The following is an 18023-nucleotide window of genomic DNA, read 5'->3' on the forward strand; positions in this document are numbered from 1 at the left end:
AAATTTCCTAACATTTTCAAGAGCGAATTTGGGTGCGAATTAGGCCGAATTTTCATGCATGCGATAGAAACGTACTTTGCTCGCGATTTCATAGCGTCTAAAGCCGACTATAGACATTTTTGGTGTTGAATTTTGATGTTTTATAAAACAAAATTTTCCAATCTGTACTTACATTTGCAGTTAAAAAAAAAATCGTGACCCAAAAGCTAAATTTCGTGACTTTATCGTGACTTTCATGACCGTTTTCTGATTTCGTGACTTTTTCGTGACATTCGTGACCGATAGACACCCTGGTGAATGTAAATTCTTATAAGTAGTTTTTGAGAAAATGGCGGGATATTTTGTAAACGAAAAAAATATGTGCGATAACAACGCCACCTAGTAAGAAGAAAACGGTATTGAAACTATTTATTACACTCTCATCAAGGCATTTATTAGCATGATGACACTGTACAGAATAATTTATGAGATACAGCCAGAATCGAATTTAAAGTTTTGCCGCCTCTCACCCCGAAGTATATAATTTTAGCATATTGGGGGCGCGGTGGCTCAGTGGTAGAGCGTTCACCTCCGGTGCTTGGGGTCCCTAGTTCGATCCCAGCTCGCGCCGTGTGGACTTTGTGATGGACAAACATCGTACTCGTGGGTTTTCTCGGGATTCTCCCGTTTCCTCTCACTTTCTTCATTCCACCATCTCATTCATTTCCCATTATCACGTCTCCTTTAGCCTAACTGGCACAACCTTTGGACGTAAAACTTGAAAGATTTCATTTCGTTTACAATTTTAGTATAACTGAATAATAATAATAATAATAATAATAATAATAATAATAATAATAAACAACTTTTATTTTGCACACCTTCGTAAACGAAAAAAAATGAAATCTTTGAGTTTTACATCCCACGGTCATGCGGTTAGGCTAAAAGAGACGGTGATTATGAGATATGAATGAAATGGTGGAATGAAGAAAGTGGGAGGAAACGGGAGAACCCCGAGAAAACCCACGAACACGGTGTTTCTCCACCACAAAGTTCACTTGGCGGGGGCTGGGATCGAACCCGGGACCCCAAGCACCAGAGGTGAACCTCTACCACTGAGCCACCGCGCCCCCCTGCATACCTTCGTATCAATGATTTTGCAATTTTTTTAAAAAGTGAACATCTATTTTGATCCGCTACAAAGAAAGTTTTTTTTTTTTTTTTACAAATTTACGGCTCTTCTATTAATAAAAAAAGCAAAAAATAAAAACAAAGTTACAGAGAATAGCTAATTAGTTTTAGTTTTGTAATGTGCATTAGTTAAAATAATAAAATAATCTGTCAGTATAACGTGTGAATATTGAAATGAAATGAAAAATGCAATCTTCCAGTTTAACGTCCTACGTTTATGCCATTTAGACTAAGGGAGATGCGTGATTAAGGCAAGTGGATGGTGATGAAATAAGAAAGTAGGAGGAAACGGAGTATCCTAAGAAAAACAACCCACGGACACAATGTTGTCCACCACGAACTTACTTGACCGGAGATCGAACTAGGGACTCCATGCGCCAGAAGTAAGCGGTCTATTACTGAGCCATCCCTAAAACTATCCACACCGGGCCATGGTCCAAGTTGACCCATGTATAAGTAGAGCTCTGCTCATACAATTAGTCCCAAATCACGTTCAGTCGACCAGCCTCAACTTCACACTGAAGCCACCAGTCTGATATCATCCTTACCCAGCCTTTGTACAGCTCTGCTCATACAATTAGTCCAAAATCACGTACAGTCGACGAGCCTCAACTTCACACTCTGAAGCCACCAGTCTGATATTATCCTTACCCAGCCTTTGTACAGCTCTGCTCATACAATTAGTCCAAAATCACGTTCAGTCGACCAGCCTCAACTTCACACTCTGAAGCCACCAGTCTGATATTATGCTTACCCAGCCTTTGTACAGCTCTGCTCATACAATTAGTCCAAAATCACGTTCAGTCGACCAGCCTCAACTTCACACTCTGAAGCCACCAGTCTGATATTATCCTTACCCAGCCTTTGTACGGCTCTGCTCATACAATTAGTCCAAAATCACGTTCAGTCGACCAGCCTCAACTTCACACTCTGAAGCCACCAGTCTGATATTATCCTTACCCAGCCTTTGTACAGCTCTGCTCATACAATTAGTCCAAAATCACGTTCAGTCGACCAGCCTCAACTTCACACTCTGAAGCCACCAGTCTGATATTATGCTTACCCAGCCTTTGTACAGCTCTGCTCATACAATTAGTCCAAAATCACGTTCAGTCGACCAGCCTCAACTTCACACTCTGAAGCCACCAGTCTGATATTATGCTTACCTAGTATTACTCTCAGACCAGTTGGACCACTATCTCGATCTCACGTTCACACCCTCACGTTTCCATCATTATTGTTTACTTGCAATTTGTCTTTCATTTCCTTTAGCCTACAACCACCCCCCGTCACATATGATCCACCGTCCTTTCTGGTGGCCAAACACCGTGTGTGCGGTCTCCTCGGGGTTCTCCAAAGGCTCCGATCTTGGGATCGGAGGGGCCCTCTCAAAGCTCATGTGAGCCACCCTCATTGTATTTGTGAATATACAATATTTGGCATAATTTTAGTGCAATTTGTCTTAAAACCCTCATATATGCCTTCTGTATCTGAATGACCCCGCCCTAAAATTTACAGAGAAATCGGCGCCCTTCGGGTAGGCTTCATTCCACCATTTCATTTATTTCTCATCATCACCGTCTCCTTTAGCCTAGTCGGCATACCCGTGGAACGTAAAACTCAGAATCTTTGGCCCAGCTCGGCCCACAGGCGGCTTGCAACCATACAATCAACCCAATGTCGGATCGACGAGGCTACCATGTTCATAACGTCTTAGAAATTTAAGTTCAAATAAATTTAAGTTCAAATCAATAACCTCATGAGACCAAACTTAATTCTCACTTATCTTGTTATAGATGCGATTGAAGTTCAATAAGAGAGAGGTTGAGCGAGGTTTAGCGTAAAAATATCCGATTTTTTACTAGCAAGGCGCGTCCTTGACCTCAATGACCTGTCTCTTTTTACGCGTCTCTGTACTTATAAACGAAAAAGAGAGAGAGAGAGAGAGAGAGAGAGAGAGAGAGAGAGACATTATAACAAACATGGTCTAGATCTCCCTTCAATATATATTTCACTCCTACTCTAGAGACCAGAATAGGGGAACAAAACAAAATCCCTTGTTCATCAACAGATTTAATAGGACGTTTATTACATCACTGGAACCTGTTTTCGTCTCCATTTATGGGTTATGTATAAAAATAAGGTTTCATGCGCAATAACAAGGGAAGAATGCTTATTATGAATACACACATACACACACAAAAAAAAAAAAAAAAAAACAGTGCATCACAGAAAGAAAATTTTTGTGTGAGTGTAAGTGTAGGGGGCTTGTTATATGAAGGTAGTCACTGTAGCATCTATTACGGTATGTAGCAAGAAGCGTTAAGCCCTCTTTCTTTTATTATTATTAGGTTTTTTTTTTCAACGTAATGGCCTTGAACCTGGACTTCAATGCACGCACGGAGGTTATTCACAGAGGCACCGACCAACCGACAAGCTCAGTCATTGCTACACAGAGCACAGAGTGAGAAACACAGAGGAAGAGGGGAAGGGGGGGTCAAAATTTGTGCTCGTGTCGTGTGCGTGTGATTGTCTCCGTCGTTACGTATGTGTGGCCGTCATGTGTGTCTTTCTCCCCCCCTTTTTCCCCTACCCAAACAAAATACCTGTATGAGCAATAAAGTATAAGAAAATGGTCAAACGAACACGAACATAAACATATATAATGCATATGTAAACATTCCATATTTACATTCAAAATTCACACATACTATACAAACTATACCTATGTATTCTTGTATACTAGCAGAAGTGCTCGTTTCTCAAATGAACTGAATACTATGCAAACCCCATTAATTCCCTGGAAACGCCTACGGCGTTGTCGCTCCTCTCGAAACTAAAGAAATGAGTGAAATGAAAACCAGTTAACAATGCTTTCGGTATAGTCTCTGTCTCTCTCAATTCCTGGATTACCACACACACACACACACATATAAGTAATCCTAGATATAGATGCAGTGGCGTAGCAGCTGCCCCCGCAACCCCCGCATTGCGGGGGGGCCCGAGGTACAGGGGGCCCCGAAGTCTTGCGATGAATAAAGATTTAAAGAAGTAGAACTTCAACCTTACTTCTATCGGCTTTACAACTAGGGCCCCTTCTCTATACTTTGCAGGGGGGCCCACAAAACTGTGCTACGCCACTGTATAGATGGGACTCCGAAATCTATCCTAATATGTTAGCAGTAGGACAATGGTGGTTGCATAATATGCAGGGACTGTTATAGGATGGTTTTACAAATTAAAATTTTGACCCCTGACCCCCTCGAATCAAAAATCAAAAACATAGCTTCGTACGCCATTATATCTCGTATATATAAGCTTATTATCATTTTCTCCCCTCTCATCTAGTCTACATGGCATAAACCACGGTACTTTAATTCACATGTATTTATTATTCCTCTCATAGCATTAGGTTGTAAAAATGGAAAAATAATTTACTTGCATATATAATCTCTCCCTTAGCTTAAAGACATAACCAAGGGAATATTAATTCACTTGTGTTTATCATTCCTCCCTTAGCATAAAGGCTTAACAGACGGACATTAATTCGCTTGGGTTTACCAATCTTTCTTTAGGATAAGGGCACAATCACGGAAAATTGATTCACTTCCATATAGGTCTACTGTCCTTTCCTTACTATAAGGACATAAGTGCGGGGCATTAATTTGTTCGTGTTTATCATCCTTCGGTTAGCATAAGGACATAACCAGGGAAACAAATCGTTTTTATAAATCATCTCTCCAGTAGCATAAAGACATATCATGTCCATGGGAAAGTAATTTACTTGCATATATCATCTTCCCTTAGGATAAGCATATAACCACGGAACATTACCGGTAATTCACTTGTGTTTATCATTCTTTCCTTAGCATAAGGAATTAACCACTTCACATTAAATAACTTGTATTTATCATTTTTCCCTCAGCATAAAAGCTTAACCGCTGGACATTAATTCATTTGAGTTTATTATTTTTCCATTAGCATAAGGGTTAACCGCTAGACGTTAATTCACTGTGTTTATCATTCTTCCCTTAGCACTGGACATTAATTATCCTATATTTATAATTCTTCCCTTAGCATAAGGGCTTAACCTCTGGACATTAATTTACTTGTGTTTATCATTCTTCCCTTAGCATAATGGTTACCCGCCGGACATTAATTAACCTGTGTTTATCATTCTTTCCTTAGCATAAGGTTTAATCGCTGGACACTAATTAACCTGTATCTATCATTCTTCCTTAGTTTCGGCGCATAAACGAGGAGCGTCAAACAACATATTTAATTCCATTTATACTTACATTAGATGTCAAGTGGAATATCTTGAAAACAGGCAACTAATAAGGTTTTAAAACTAACTACGTTGTATTGTATGCCCTGAGTACGAATACAATGCCTGAATATACCATAACTACTTAAAGTTTGTGTGTGACGTTTCTTATTCTTCACACCATGAAATTCGTCGAGTGTTTTTTTTTTTTTTTTTTTTTTTTGGGTAGAGGAGGTGAACAACATATTGTACACGACCTTGAGTATAAAAGCTTTCTTTCATGTTTAGATTTTATGCTAACAACCAACATACATATGATTAGGCCTACTACGATACAAGTGGGGAGGAAATATTTCTATCCACTCATCAAGATGTTTTCCAACAGATGTTATACAAGCAAACCCAAAGAGAAAGAGAGAGGTTCAAGATAGATAGCATCCGAAGTAAGTAGCAGGACGTTTCGACAGAAAGAAGATGCTTTTACACTTGAAAAGGCATTAATCTACTTATTTTGCATCTCTCGCTCTCTCCCTCCCTCTCTCTCTCTCTCTTTCTCTCGTCATAAAAATGTAAGGTAGGCCATGGAAGAGTCCAGTGAACTCAGCAGACGAAGATGATCACGATGATGATGAGTCATCGTTAAAGAAAGAGGAGTGTAAACAGTAGATTCTTTGCTCTGTAGAACATTACCTACTGCAAACAAGTATTCTGGTTGCAACTGTCAAACAAGATTATAAAAAAAGACCTTCTAGCTTTATATGTGTCTGTTTGGATATACATATTTCTCTGTGATGTTTTGTAGTTTTTTTTTCCTGATTGGCTCAAGTGAGTACATTCAGAGCAAAGATTGGCATTTTCTTTTCAATTGTCCTACTCCACCCTCAACTCTAGCCTAACACCAGTGCTTGACTCTACACAGAGTCAATCTTATTCGTACTAACAAATAGCAGTGTTAAAGTATACACAACGTGAAAACTGAAGTTTGAATTCTTGCATATCCCTTCTCACCCTCCACTAATTCTTGTAAACAACTTTTTGAAGCTGGATGAATATTTCTTCCCTTAAGAGTCCCTATCACTGCGAAATTAAAATACAGCTAATTTTACAGTAATTATGTGATATCTTCAAATAGATAAAAGATAATCGAAAAGTGGATCAAGACCTCCCTAGACGATGTTATTTTGCATGAGGTACCGTTATCACGAGTCACCTAGTAGCTTTCCGTTTGCAGTTATTTAGAAACGCGAAAATAAATGCCAATTTTCTAAATGACTGGAAATTGAAAGCAGATAAATGAGTCATGATAACGGTATCTCACGCTGAATAATATTGTCTAGAGAGGTCTTGTTCCACTTTTCGATTATCTTTTATCTTTTTGAAGATATCACATAATTACTGTAAAATTAGCGGTATTTTAATTTCGCAGTGATGAGGCCTCTTAAGTCGTCGCTAAGACTGAGATTGCTGTATACAAAAAATTAACATATTCGCTAAGCTTTCTGTTCGTAGCTTGTAGCGATAAAAAATACATTTTTTTTTTTTTACAAAAGTGACTTCCTTCAAAAGCCGCCACTTCAACTACTTCTGAGACAAAATTTGCAATTTATACATACGTAAACTCCATGCTTTCACTTTGACGTAATACAACCTAAAGATATTTATTAAATTGCATAAATATTTTAAGCATGACCTCTCTGAAACAACGTCTTCAATTGTCTTTATTAATGACTTCAAACAGCTAGCTGTCAGCATTAACATTAAAAAAACAAATGAATGACAAATTCCGCAATGTATATCTTTTCTTTTATCATAAATCTTCTACAACATACGATACTTTGTGGCTAGATTTTTCTCTCTTTTTCTTTTCATTCTTGAAAAAAAAAGAGAAGAATAGAGGGGGCAAAATGCCCTTAGCGTCTAGTTCATAAAAGATTTGACTGCTGCCATTTGGCTGTTGACCTTTCCCTCGTTCACAGGATGCCGCTTTGACCTCCTAGGGTCACGGCCAATGATGACCATTGCCGATTTCTCTGGTTCTCTCAAGGTGCGCGTATATCTTCCGGCCTCAAGCAAGTCACCGAACTTACCTGACTGATGATCAGCTGGGTCTCAGACAGTGAAGTTCAACTCATTTCTTTTTTGTAAAGTGACCGTAAAAACGAAGCTTCTACCATTCGACTAAGCATAGATTGACTTTTTACATCTCTGCCCATTTCTGTCTGTCTATTTCATAGTAACTTTCGTAAACAACTACCTCTTATGTCAACTGTACAAAAAAAAAAAAAAAAAGTCTTGCTGTTGCTTGTGATAATGTATCTTGCCCATAAACAACACAGGTCGGCGGTATTTCTTCACAGGTCAGTGCAGACTTGTGCAGACTTGCGGCTTTATCGAAATAACTCTAGCAGCAGCGACAAATTGAAAACTGCTTGCTGTGAGCTTGCATTCGAAGTCAGCAAGCTTGCATCCGGCTTCATTGGAAAACGTGCAAACATGCCGAAAGCTGGATTCCAGTAACGAAGCTACATAGGGGCAACCTTGCATTCAGTGTTCTATTCAAGCTTGACGCAACCATTTCACGCTAACGACAAGTCAATAGCCAATGAATGGTCAGTGATGCTATGAAGCTCTACGAAGGATCTAAAAATATCGCTTGCAAGTGCAACAAAGGGGAGATTCTATGAAAGCATGCATTGAAAGGGCAAACATAGAAAGCCAAAAGCTAAGTACGCGTCAACTGGGCGAAAGCATTCTTGCTACTTGGGAAAATTATAAAATGTAGAGCGATTTTGTGGAAATTTCAATCACCTTTACGGTACAGTGCCTTATATTTGATTATAAGAATTTCAACACATTTTGATTTGGACAAAAACCAGTTTCAACTCTCAACTGTCACATTACGTTACGCTTAATCCGCTGCGACTCATATACCCTGAGATATGGGACACTAACGCCATTTCGTGTGCAAGAACCTCAATACTTTTTAAACTACCTGATAAATCCATTGTTTGGGATTGAAAGGTACACAATCAACTCCAAAATTGAGACTTTGTCCCATACATAAAGATACAAAAGAATTTGAGCTCCTTCGAGGCTAAGCAGTTACCGTACCCTTTGGCGTGGAAGACCCGAGTTCGATTCCCGGCAAGAGCTTATGTGGTTCGGATCCCACGTTAAGCTGAAGGTCCACATCTCATATAGCCTCGCTGCTGAACGAGACAATAAATCAAATCAAATCAAATATCACAAGAACTTGAACGATAACTTCAGTAAAATAATAATTTCGATGTAATTCAGGGTATATTTTCTATAAGGTTTCCGAGTTATTTTCGTAACTTGGATTAAAAAGTATAAAAAAGCAGAGTTGTTAGTGGTAACGAAACCGAAAAGTTCTGGATTGTGGTCCTGGAATTCTGGTCGAAGAGAATCGAAATAAATTTCGAAATAAGTGGCGGATCTAGAAGGTAAATCTAAGGGGACAGCCAAAGCCCAGACTATAATAGGTATATCATAAGTTTACTATTAACTTTGAAGAATATATAAATAGTAGCTTCAATTATTATTTTTGTCACTCAAAAAACTGGGTCCCCAGGCCCCGGGTGAGATCCGTCACTGTTCGACATATGATGCTGCATATGACGAACGGGGTGTTGTTGGGAAGGCAGATACAGATGGTCTTCTAGATTAATTTACAATATTACCAGAATTACAACACGTAAAAAAAGTCAATAGGTATAACAAGTTTCTCGGCTTGTTTTGCTATTGTATAGCATGGTCGAGGTGATTGTTGCGATTTGAAGAGAAAAACTGGAAATTTTTAGAGAAGAAACCACGAGCATTCATATTGCTGCTGAATAAGCGAACGAAAAAAATGAAATCTTTTGAGTTTTACGTCCCACGCTTATGCCGGTTAGGATAAAGGAGACGGTGATTATGAGAAATGAATGAAATGGTGGAAGGAAGAAACTGGGAGGAAACGGAAGAACCCCGAGAAACCCCACGAGCACGGTGTTTGTACACCACAAAGTCCACACGGCGCGAGCTGGGATTAAACCAGAGACCCCAAGCACCGGAGGTGAAAGCTCTACCACAGAGCCACCGCGCCTCCCGTAAGCAAACGAGAAGAGCCATACGTAATATACGAAATAAATATGAAATGTGAGAACTGTTACTATAATTAGTAGTGTATGAAAATGCGGAACAATCTAGGGAAAAGATTTTTCTACATCGAGGTAAGCGGTGGTCCCGAGGCAAAACATATGTTCGTACCATAGTTTTAAAGAATGTATTCTTGGAAGAATGTTCCTAAAATTTTATGAAGAAAAGAAAGAAATTCCAAAACTGAGAAAAAATATAAGTACTAGGTTCTCACAAATTTGATTAGGGCCTACAATCAAACAAGAAAAGGATAATAGGCAAATACAATAAATCTCATGTAAAACCATCACCTCTGGCAACACTGCCAAATAACTGACGTCACTTGTACACATAGGTGTTAGTTCACCAATTTGCCATCTGCCTGCAGAAATATGTCATACGTGTAATACATAATTCAACAGTGCAGTATTTCATTGAAATTGTGATATTCTTAGAAATAGGTCTACTAAAACTGGCAACATCGGAAATTGTTAATTACACTCGACCGGTAATAAGTCCAGTGGCGACTCTAGAGGTAAGTCACATCGATAAAAAATTTACAATCTAAGACAGGCTATTTGAGAAAGCGTTACCCCCTGTAGCGAACGCTGCCAAGGTGGCTATTCAGTAATTTTACTTTCACCAGAGTTGTAAATCATACTGTGAGCCAGTCAGGGTTTCTGGATCTTTTTGCCAGGTCCAGGTGTGTAATAGCAGAGTTCCAATACTCTGCACAAACCATCTTCCAAGCAGCTGTTTCTTGCTACAATCCCTTTGCCTGGCAACACGTCTTTCCTTTTTTCCTTCCTTTTGAAATCTTTTAAACAGTAGGCGGTCTATTGTTCCGAAATGCACCAAATACGCTCAAGCTAACGTTTTCTCCGCGTTTTTATTGCTTTCGCGTTTGTGATTAGCCATCTACATTTAAATACATGGTCAGCGTATTCCAAGTGTACGCATGAGCAATAAATACGCTTTGTGATCGTCTCAAATAGCCGGGTAATAAGGAGAGAAAGCCTCAAACAACTTCAGAAAGTTATGTACTAGAATTTAGTACATTAGGTCATCTTTTCTTAACATGTAGAGATAAAATTATAAATATCTTACCGATGTGACTTCTCTCAAAACGCTGCCATTGGGCAAGTCAAATATAAGTAAAAATAAATATCTGGTACTTACCATCCATTTTGTTTTGTAGACTGAGAGGCGAGTCCGGTATAGAGTCGCCATCTGACGTCAGACTGTACGAATGCTCTGTTTTGATAGGAACCGTACCAAGGACTGCATCCGTCATAAGACGGTCGTGAAGGATGACTTGGGGTTTGACATCTAATAAGGCTGACCCCCATTCTACATCTACTTCAGCCGCCGCTTTGAAAGCCTCTGATATTGCCTGCTGCAAAATAGGAACAGAAAGAGAAAAGTCAGTATACATGTAAAAACAATAAGAGAACATATAGATAATAAATTACAAGATGAAGCTTGTGTTATGTAACTATTTTGAAAAGATTATAAACAGATATGGATCGTAAGTAAATAAATAAATTACATAAATAAATAAACAATGTATTCAAGCGTAATAAACAATATTATTTATTATTGGCAACAAAGGGCATATGTTTAAGCTCCATAAAAATAAGTTTTCCTCCATTTTCTCGAAGTCTACGCATCACAGTTTACTAGGGATGGATAAAATTTTCCGGATTCGGAAATTTCAGTTTCCAGATTTGGGAAAAAATTCTAGAATTCGGAATATTTCCGGGATTCAGAAAAATTCTGTAATTCGGAAAAAATCCTGAATTCAGAAAAATTCTGGAATTCGGAAAAAATTCCTGAATTCAGAAAAAAATCTGGAATTCGGAAAAAAATCCGAAATTTTTCTGAATTCTACAATTTTTCCAAATTCCGGATTTTTTTCTGATTTTACTTTCCGGATTCCAGAAAGTAAAGATTCCCGAATTGGCCATCCCTAAAATATACCCTCAAGCATATCGCTTGTTGATGTAATCTATTGATTGGTACATATTTGATTTGGTTTGATTTTCAGTCTACTGTCCCTTTCAACAGTGAGACGTGGACCCACAGCTTAACGTGAGATCCAAACCTCATGAACTCCACCGAGAATCGAATCCGAGTCTTCCACGCCAAAGACACGTACGTTAACCGCTTAGCCATAAGGGGGTTCATCTATAACTCTCCAAAGATTAAGATATAAGGCTATATTTCATTAGACCTACTGTCTTGATATTGTCTTGCTCGTCAATATAATTTACACCAGGGTTGTTAGTGGTAGCAGAGCCTAAATAAATTTTAATTCGGTGTTTTGAGAAGAGAACCGAATACGATATCGTTATCTCAATTATTATTACTATTATTATCGGTAGTAGTAATAGTAGTAGTAAAAGAAGAAGTATTAATAATAATAGTAGTAATGGTGGTGGTAGTAGTAGTAGTAGTAGTAATAGTAATAGTAACAGTGGTAGTGTAGTAGTAGTAGCCATAGTAGAAGTAGTAGTGGTAGTAGTAGTAGTCATAGTAGTAGTAGTAGTAGTAGTAGTAGTAATAGTAGCAGTAGTAGTAGTAATAGTAGTAGTATTTACAAGTTGTAAACGGTGTTGAGCAACTGTGAAATAAATGATAACTTGGAAAACAAAACTTATAGTTGTCTCAGGGGCGTATTTAAGGAGACTTCCGGGCTTAAGCCCTTCCTGGAATTTTATTTACTATTTTAAAGTAAATGAAGTATCTTGCAGAATTTTTACATTCCCAGGAATAAAGTTAGCAAAGCACCCAAAACAAAATCGTAAATACGCCACTGAATCATAAAACCTATTTTTTTCTCTGCAATTTCTAGAACGAATTTTCTCGGTACTAGATCCTTTCTATTTCAAGTATGCCCCTGCTGGCGGCGCTGCTGTCGATGTTTGTCCCTCGAAAGAGGAGGAAGAAGTTGCTGTGGCCGGAATCTTTCGATTGTTGAATGCAGAAGTGTTGCCATAATGAATTATTTCACGGTCTTCGCTGTGCATTGTCTTGTTAGTCATTCTAACCAGCTTACGATCTTCACTCACCAAGACCAAACGACTGAATGACAAATTGACAACACAGCCGAGGTCATTGACTTCTTTCCCCTAAGCAAAAAGTAGGGTTTTCGCCGTAAGAGGTTGGTGGGGGTGGGCCCGAAGTATGTTTCGCATAATTTCCGAGGGCATACTTGAAATAGAAAGACTCAACGAACCTTTTTTTTTAAATAAGAAAATCTCATTCGGTTCCATCAAGAAAATACGTTCCGGTTCCGGTTCCAGAATCAAAATCAAATATAGAACCCATTTATGCATATCGGTTCCGTTATCGTTAATAAAACTAGTTTACAGTGTGAAGGAAACTTTAAATCGAACCTGATTCTGAAACTTATTTCGGGAAGGAGAGGGAGAAGACGATAAAGAATGATGACCAATATATAGACCTAACACAATAGAAAATAAGTAGTACTTGTATATTAATGGGGAAAACAGTTATAGTAGAAATTACCAGCAGAGCCTTCTAGGTACGTCAGATGCCATGGAAAAATGTCCTATTTTCTTACATCTGAGTGACATTCTCTTATCGGAATACACGATAAATGTCAAATATTGTATCGTTATACATGTTTATTATGATTCAATCAAATTAAGCTTCTTACATATCATTTTCTCATCTTGTGATTTATCTGACATAATAATCTAGTTGGCCCCGGAACAGAAATTAAAAAAAAAAAAAGAAGAAAAGTAAAGAGTTGCTTAGCTAAAGCTATCCCAAGTACATCAAAATCAGCAGAAATGTTTAAAAGATAAATAATAAAACAAAAAAAGGAAAAAAATAGCTGTAAAACTCTTTTCAACTTTACCCTATTACATAATATCATGAATGCTGTTGCATTAAATTTGCATAGTCAATGAGAAGATAAACATTATATACAGGATTTCCGTAAAGCACTGTTTATTTTTTTTTCTGTTTTCTCCATAGCAATACTATTGTTTCTGGATGTTTTCCCACGCGTCCAAAGAAAATGCATAAATCGAAAAGTAAAATCTTTAACGATCGTGTGCCACTTTGTGATGGTTTCGTAATTTAGTTGTTAATGGGAAGTTAACGCCCTATTTTCAGCTCCCAGGCTATATAAGACAGATTACATTTTTAAATTGAGACCATAACCACTACTCGAATTTGTATTTTAAGTATTTTTCTCTAATTGGAAGAGGCAACTCAAATTAGATTCCCTACTGCAATCCTGGTCTCTACAGCAGCTTCGAGAATCATTGATAAAGCATATACCATAAATCAATTAAAAGAAAAAAAACAGACATGTAAAGCGTTTATACAAATTTGAAAGTGTCATTTACTGGACTTTGAACATCAAGAACTACAGGAGCTTCGTGGCCATATGGTTGGTATACGCGCCTTCAACCGTGTTCGACTTCCGATGGCAGCTCATGTACTTCAGATCTCACATTAAGTTGAAGATCCAGGTCTCATATAGCCTCAATGCTGAGCAGGACGCTAAACTCAAAATCAACAATAACCAACAACTACACCAAAAATTTAAGTCTATTGCTCGATGAATAATTAATAACAAAACATCAGTAATGAGATGTATTTAGTATCTTCTGATTCTTTTTTTTTTTTTTTTTGAAAAAAAAAATCTCATGTTTGAGAGCCATGATTTTCAGTGGTAAAGTGTTCATGGTCGGAATAAGGGTCTTATTCGATCTCCAGTTTTGAAAGCCGGGGGTGTACGTGCACTCGCTCACAAAAAAAAAAAAAAAAAAAAAAAAAAAAAAAAAACCCTCACCATAGGCCTGGTATTCCGGTCAACAAGTCTTGGGATCTAATAATTAAGCGCGCAAGCCCAAGTGAGCTGGAGCCCCAATGAAATAAGTGAGGGCGAGCCCAAGTGAGTAATGCAGTCCGAGCGTCATTGTGCGCGAGCCCAGTTGAAAGAGTGAGGATGAGTCCGAGCGTGGTCAGTGCAAAATGGTTATCTATAGGGCTCACGCTCTCGAACTCAAGCACTAGCTCAACTATCCACTTATAGGGATTGTGCAATTATTGAGATCAAGCAGATCACTAGTCGCGAAGCCTAGGGGAAAGAGATCTTTGGGTAAATCAATAAGGTATTACAATAATACTAAGTGTACTAACGACTGTAAAGGGGATCACGTGATTGCATGTATATGGATATGGACACCATTTAAGTTATCGTTACTCGTACGGAATATTTTAACGGAATAAATCTATTAACGACGTCGGCCGAGATAATTGCTCTAGATATCTACTACAAAAAATCGCTTCTATTTAAAAGTTATTATATGGTGTAACGGACGGACGGACGAATTTATTAACATAAAGATATTATGGCTTCCCTTGTGTGCTCTTAAAGCAGGATCTGAGGAAGATGGGTAGTAACGATCCAAAAATGGCTTAGCTTGACACAAGATAGAATGTAATGAAGAAGATCTGTTTCTGCGGCAATAAACCTTATAGGCCATTTATGACAGAATTAGTTATTAAATAATGTAAATAAACATACACAAAGAATAAATTTGGCAACATCGTATTTCCAGTAGTGGCATTGGCTACACTCTGTGGAACATCACGCCCTACTAATTCGCAAGAGACATTTTCACTTCCCTATCGAAAAAAAAGAAAAAAATTAAAAAAGAAATAATAGTAATAAAAAAAGGAGGAAGGCCTTTTAAAAGAACTTTCGCTACCGCTTGGCTGCTGCATCATCTGATCAACAATTCGCAAAGGTTCTTTTGTCTTCCATTGTCTTCTTGCTATCAGCGAAGCGAGGGAAGTCTTTGAAAATTCATCATGGTACAGTCAATCTTAAAAGCTCTCTGTCTGGTTTGTGTAGTGTTCTCAGTGGTAAAAATCGAATAGCTTTCAGTACATTTACATTCCTCGTTCACTCCTACGTTAGTTTCTCATATCAAACTCTGCCAAACATCTTCCGACTCACGTTCACCTTGAGGTTTTGCCATCCTTTTGGCTCTCATTAATCTTTTACATTTAGTTTTATTCGTGAAAATCTGGTTCACTCTTTGCCCTTTTTATTTCTCAGTACAAGTAGTCTTTGCTCTTCTTGCCTTTTATAATAAAGCTTTTTCCCTTTCACTCTCTGAAATTAAATCTGTTTTTCTTACCCAGGCTTTCTTCCACAAAATTTTGTACGCAGGGGGCGGGACAAAATGAGAAGCAGGCTGCACTAAGGAAATCTCCAAAGAGTTTCTTCCTTCCCAAATTCACCATTCTTCCCTCCCAAACTTACCAATCTCCCCTCCCAAATTCACCATTCTTCCCTGGCCAATTAACCATTCTTCCCTCCCAAATTAACCATTCTTCCCTCCCAAATTAACCATTCTTCCCTCCCAAATTCACCATTCTTCTCTCCCAAATTCACCATTCTTCCCTCCCAAATTCACCATTCTTCTCTCCCAAATTCACCATTCTTCTCTCCCAAATTCACCATTCTTCTCTCCCAAATTCACCATTCTTCTCTCCCAAATTCACCATTCTTCCCTCACAAATTTACCAATCTTCCCTCCCAAATATGGCGTTCTTCCCTCCCAAATATAACTTCTACTCTCCAAATTTACCATTCTCCAGTTTGATTGTACCGTTTTCTAATTAAAGGATATGCATCATATATGATATGCATATATGATTTAAGTCTCTGTGGTCCTTGAAAATAAAAACTCGCTGAAGCACCCGAAATACCGGAGAATCTATTGGTTGCAACCTGTCCTGAAACCCACCTGTGCACCAACTCTACCTGTAATGGGACAATAATTGCTAAAGAACATGAATTACACAACAGTGAAGCATAATCGAATTTATTTTAGTTCCAGTCACTATCATTGGACAGCACTGATTTATATTAAGACAAGTAGACCGCCAGAGATCTCTGAAATGAAAAGTAGTTCTCAAACTAAAGATGTTAGCTACCCCTAATATGCAGGAATACATTGTATAACACATATTTACCAATTTTCAATATGTTTACCAATTCTTTTTTTTAACAATAAAACCAATAAATACATGTGTGCTTATATATAGAGATGGAAATACAGTATAAGTCTAGTCGAATATTGGTTTGTGATATCGCGGTAGGCCTATTAACTATATAACTGAAGACGAGAGCAAGGTGGCTGAGTGGTAGAACGTTCATCTATGGTGCTTGAGTTCGTGATCGATCCCACACCATGTGAATTTGTGGTGGGCCACATCGTGTTTGTCGAGTTTTCTCACGATTCTCCAGTTTCCTCCTACATTCTCATTCGATCAATTCTTTTCATAATAATTCGCTAAACATTAATCGTCTGTGTCATTTAGCCTAAATGGCATAATCATGGGACGTTAAACTGAAGTATTCCCTTTTACTCCCTGTAACCGTTCCAAACTTACAAATTGCCTTTGCCTTGTATTGTATATTGTAAATGCATCGAAAGCTTGAGGCGCCATTAAATATTATTCAATTGAGCTAATTTTTCTTATGAATTGCTTTGATCTGATATGGAACCATTTTAGGGGAGTGACACTCAAAAAACCTCGGTAGTCGTAAAATAAGGACTACCCTATATATACAGGTAAATAAAAATGAAATGAAATATTTAAGTTTTACGTCCCACGGTTATGCCGGTTAGGCTAAAGGAGACGGTGATGATGAGAAATGAATGAAATGGTGGAATGAAGAAGGTGGGAGGAAACGGGAGAACCCCGAGAAAACCCACGCACACGGTGTTTGTCCACCACAAAGTCCACACGGCTCGAGCTGGGATCGAACCAGGGACCCCAAGGACCGGAGGTGAACGCTCTACCACTGAGACACCGCGCCTCCTTACAGAAAAATAAGAGCTGAGTTCACTCTTACTGCTCTTGAAATCAAATAATATGGTTAATTTGAACTCCCAACATACATTTTCCCTTTCGGAAGCATTCAGCATTATTCCAACAGAAAACAAAAATCAGACATAAGAGGAAGAATACAAAAAAAAAAAGAAAGAAAGAAAGAAAAAAGAAAAGAAATAAAAGAAAAAAGAAAATCGATTTCTGAAATACAGCACAATTTTACATAAATTGCACATCATTTATTCGTCCTCCACTTATAAATGTTTACCTTGAGAATGACCACGCCTACGAAGTACAGCACGCACAAACACACACGCATTAAACACCTACTACCTATCTAAGAGATGATTACAGACATTATATATATATATACATACATGTCCCTGAAATATTCCCCATTGATTGCTACATTTCCTCACCCTAAAAAAAAATACCCTCTCTTCCCTCCCCTTTCCTCAATGTAAGCGCCAGATCTGTCGTGAGTCTCGAGAACAAAACTTCTGTTGTATAACATCCGCTTCCTATTCTGTTGTGTCATAACAATATGCTTGCTTCC

General features: G+C 38.1%; 1 protein-coding gene across 3 annotated transcripts in view; it reads right to left on the bottom strand.

The window, feature by feature from the left end:
* Positions 1 to 18023, bottom strand: part of LOC145669606 (cyclic AMP response element-binding protein A-like) — a 472254-nt gene that overhangs the window by 114747 nt on the left and 339484 nt on the right. For all 3 annotated transcript variants that reach the window (XM_081737832.1, XM_081737831.1, XM_081737833.1), the window contains exon 2: positions 10754 to 10970. In XM_081737832.1, coding sequence (XP_081593958.1) covers positions 10754 to 10970 — 217 coding nt within the window. The remainder of the gene's footprint in view (positions 1 to 10753; positions 10971 to 18023) is intronic.

This window comes from Thermobia domestica, chromosome 14 (genome assembly GCF_964235325.1).
Source record: "Thermobia domestica chromosome 14, izTheDome1.hap1.1, whole genome shotgun sequence".
Classification (NCBI taxonomy): Eukaryota; Metazoa; Arthropoda; class Insecta; order Zygentoma; family Lepismatidae; genus Thermobia; species Thermobia domestica.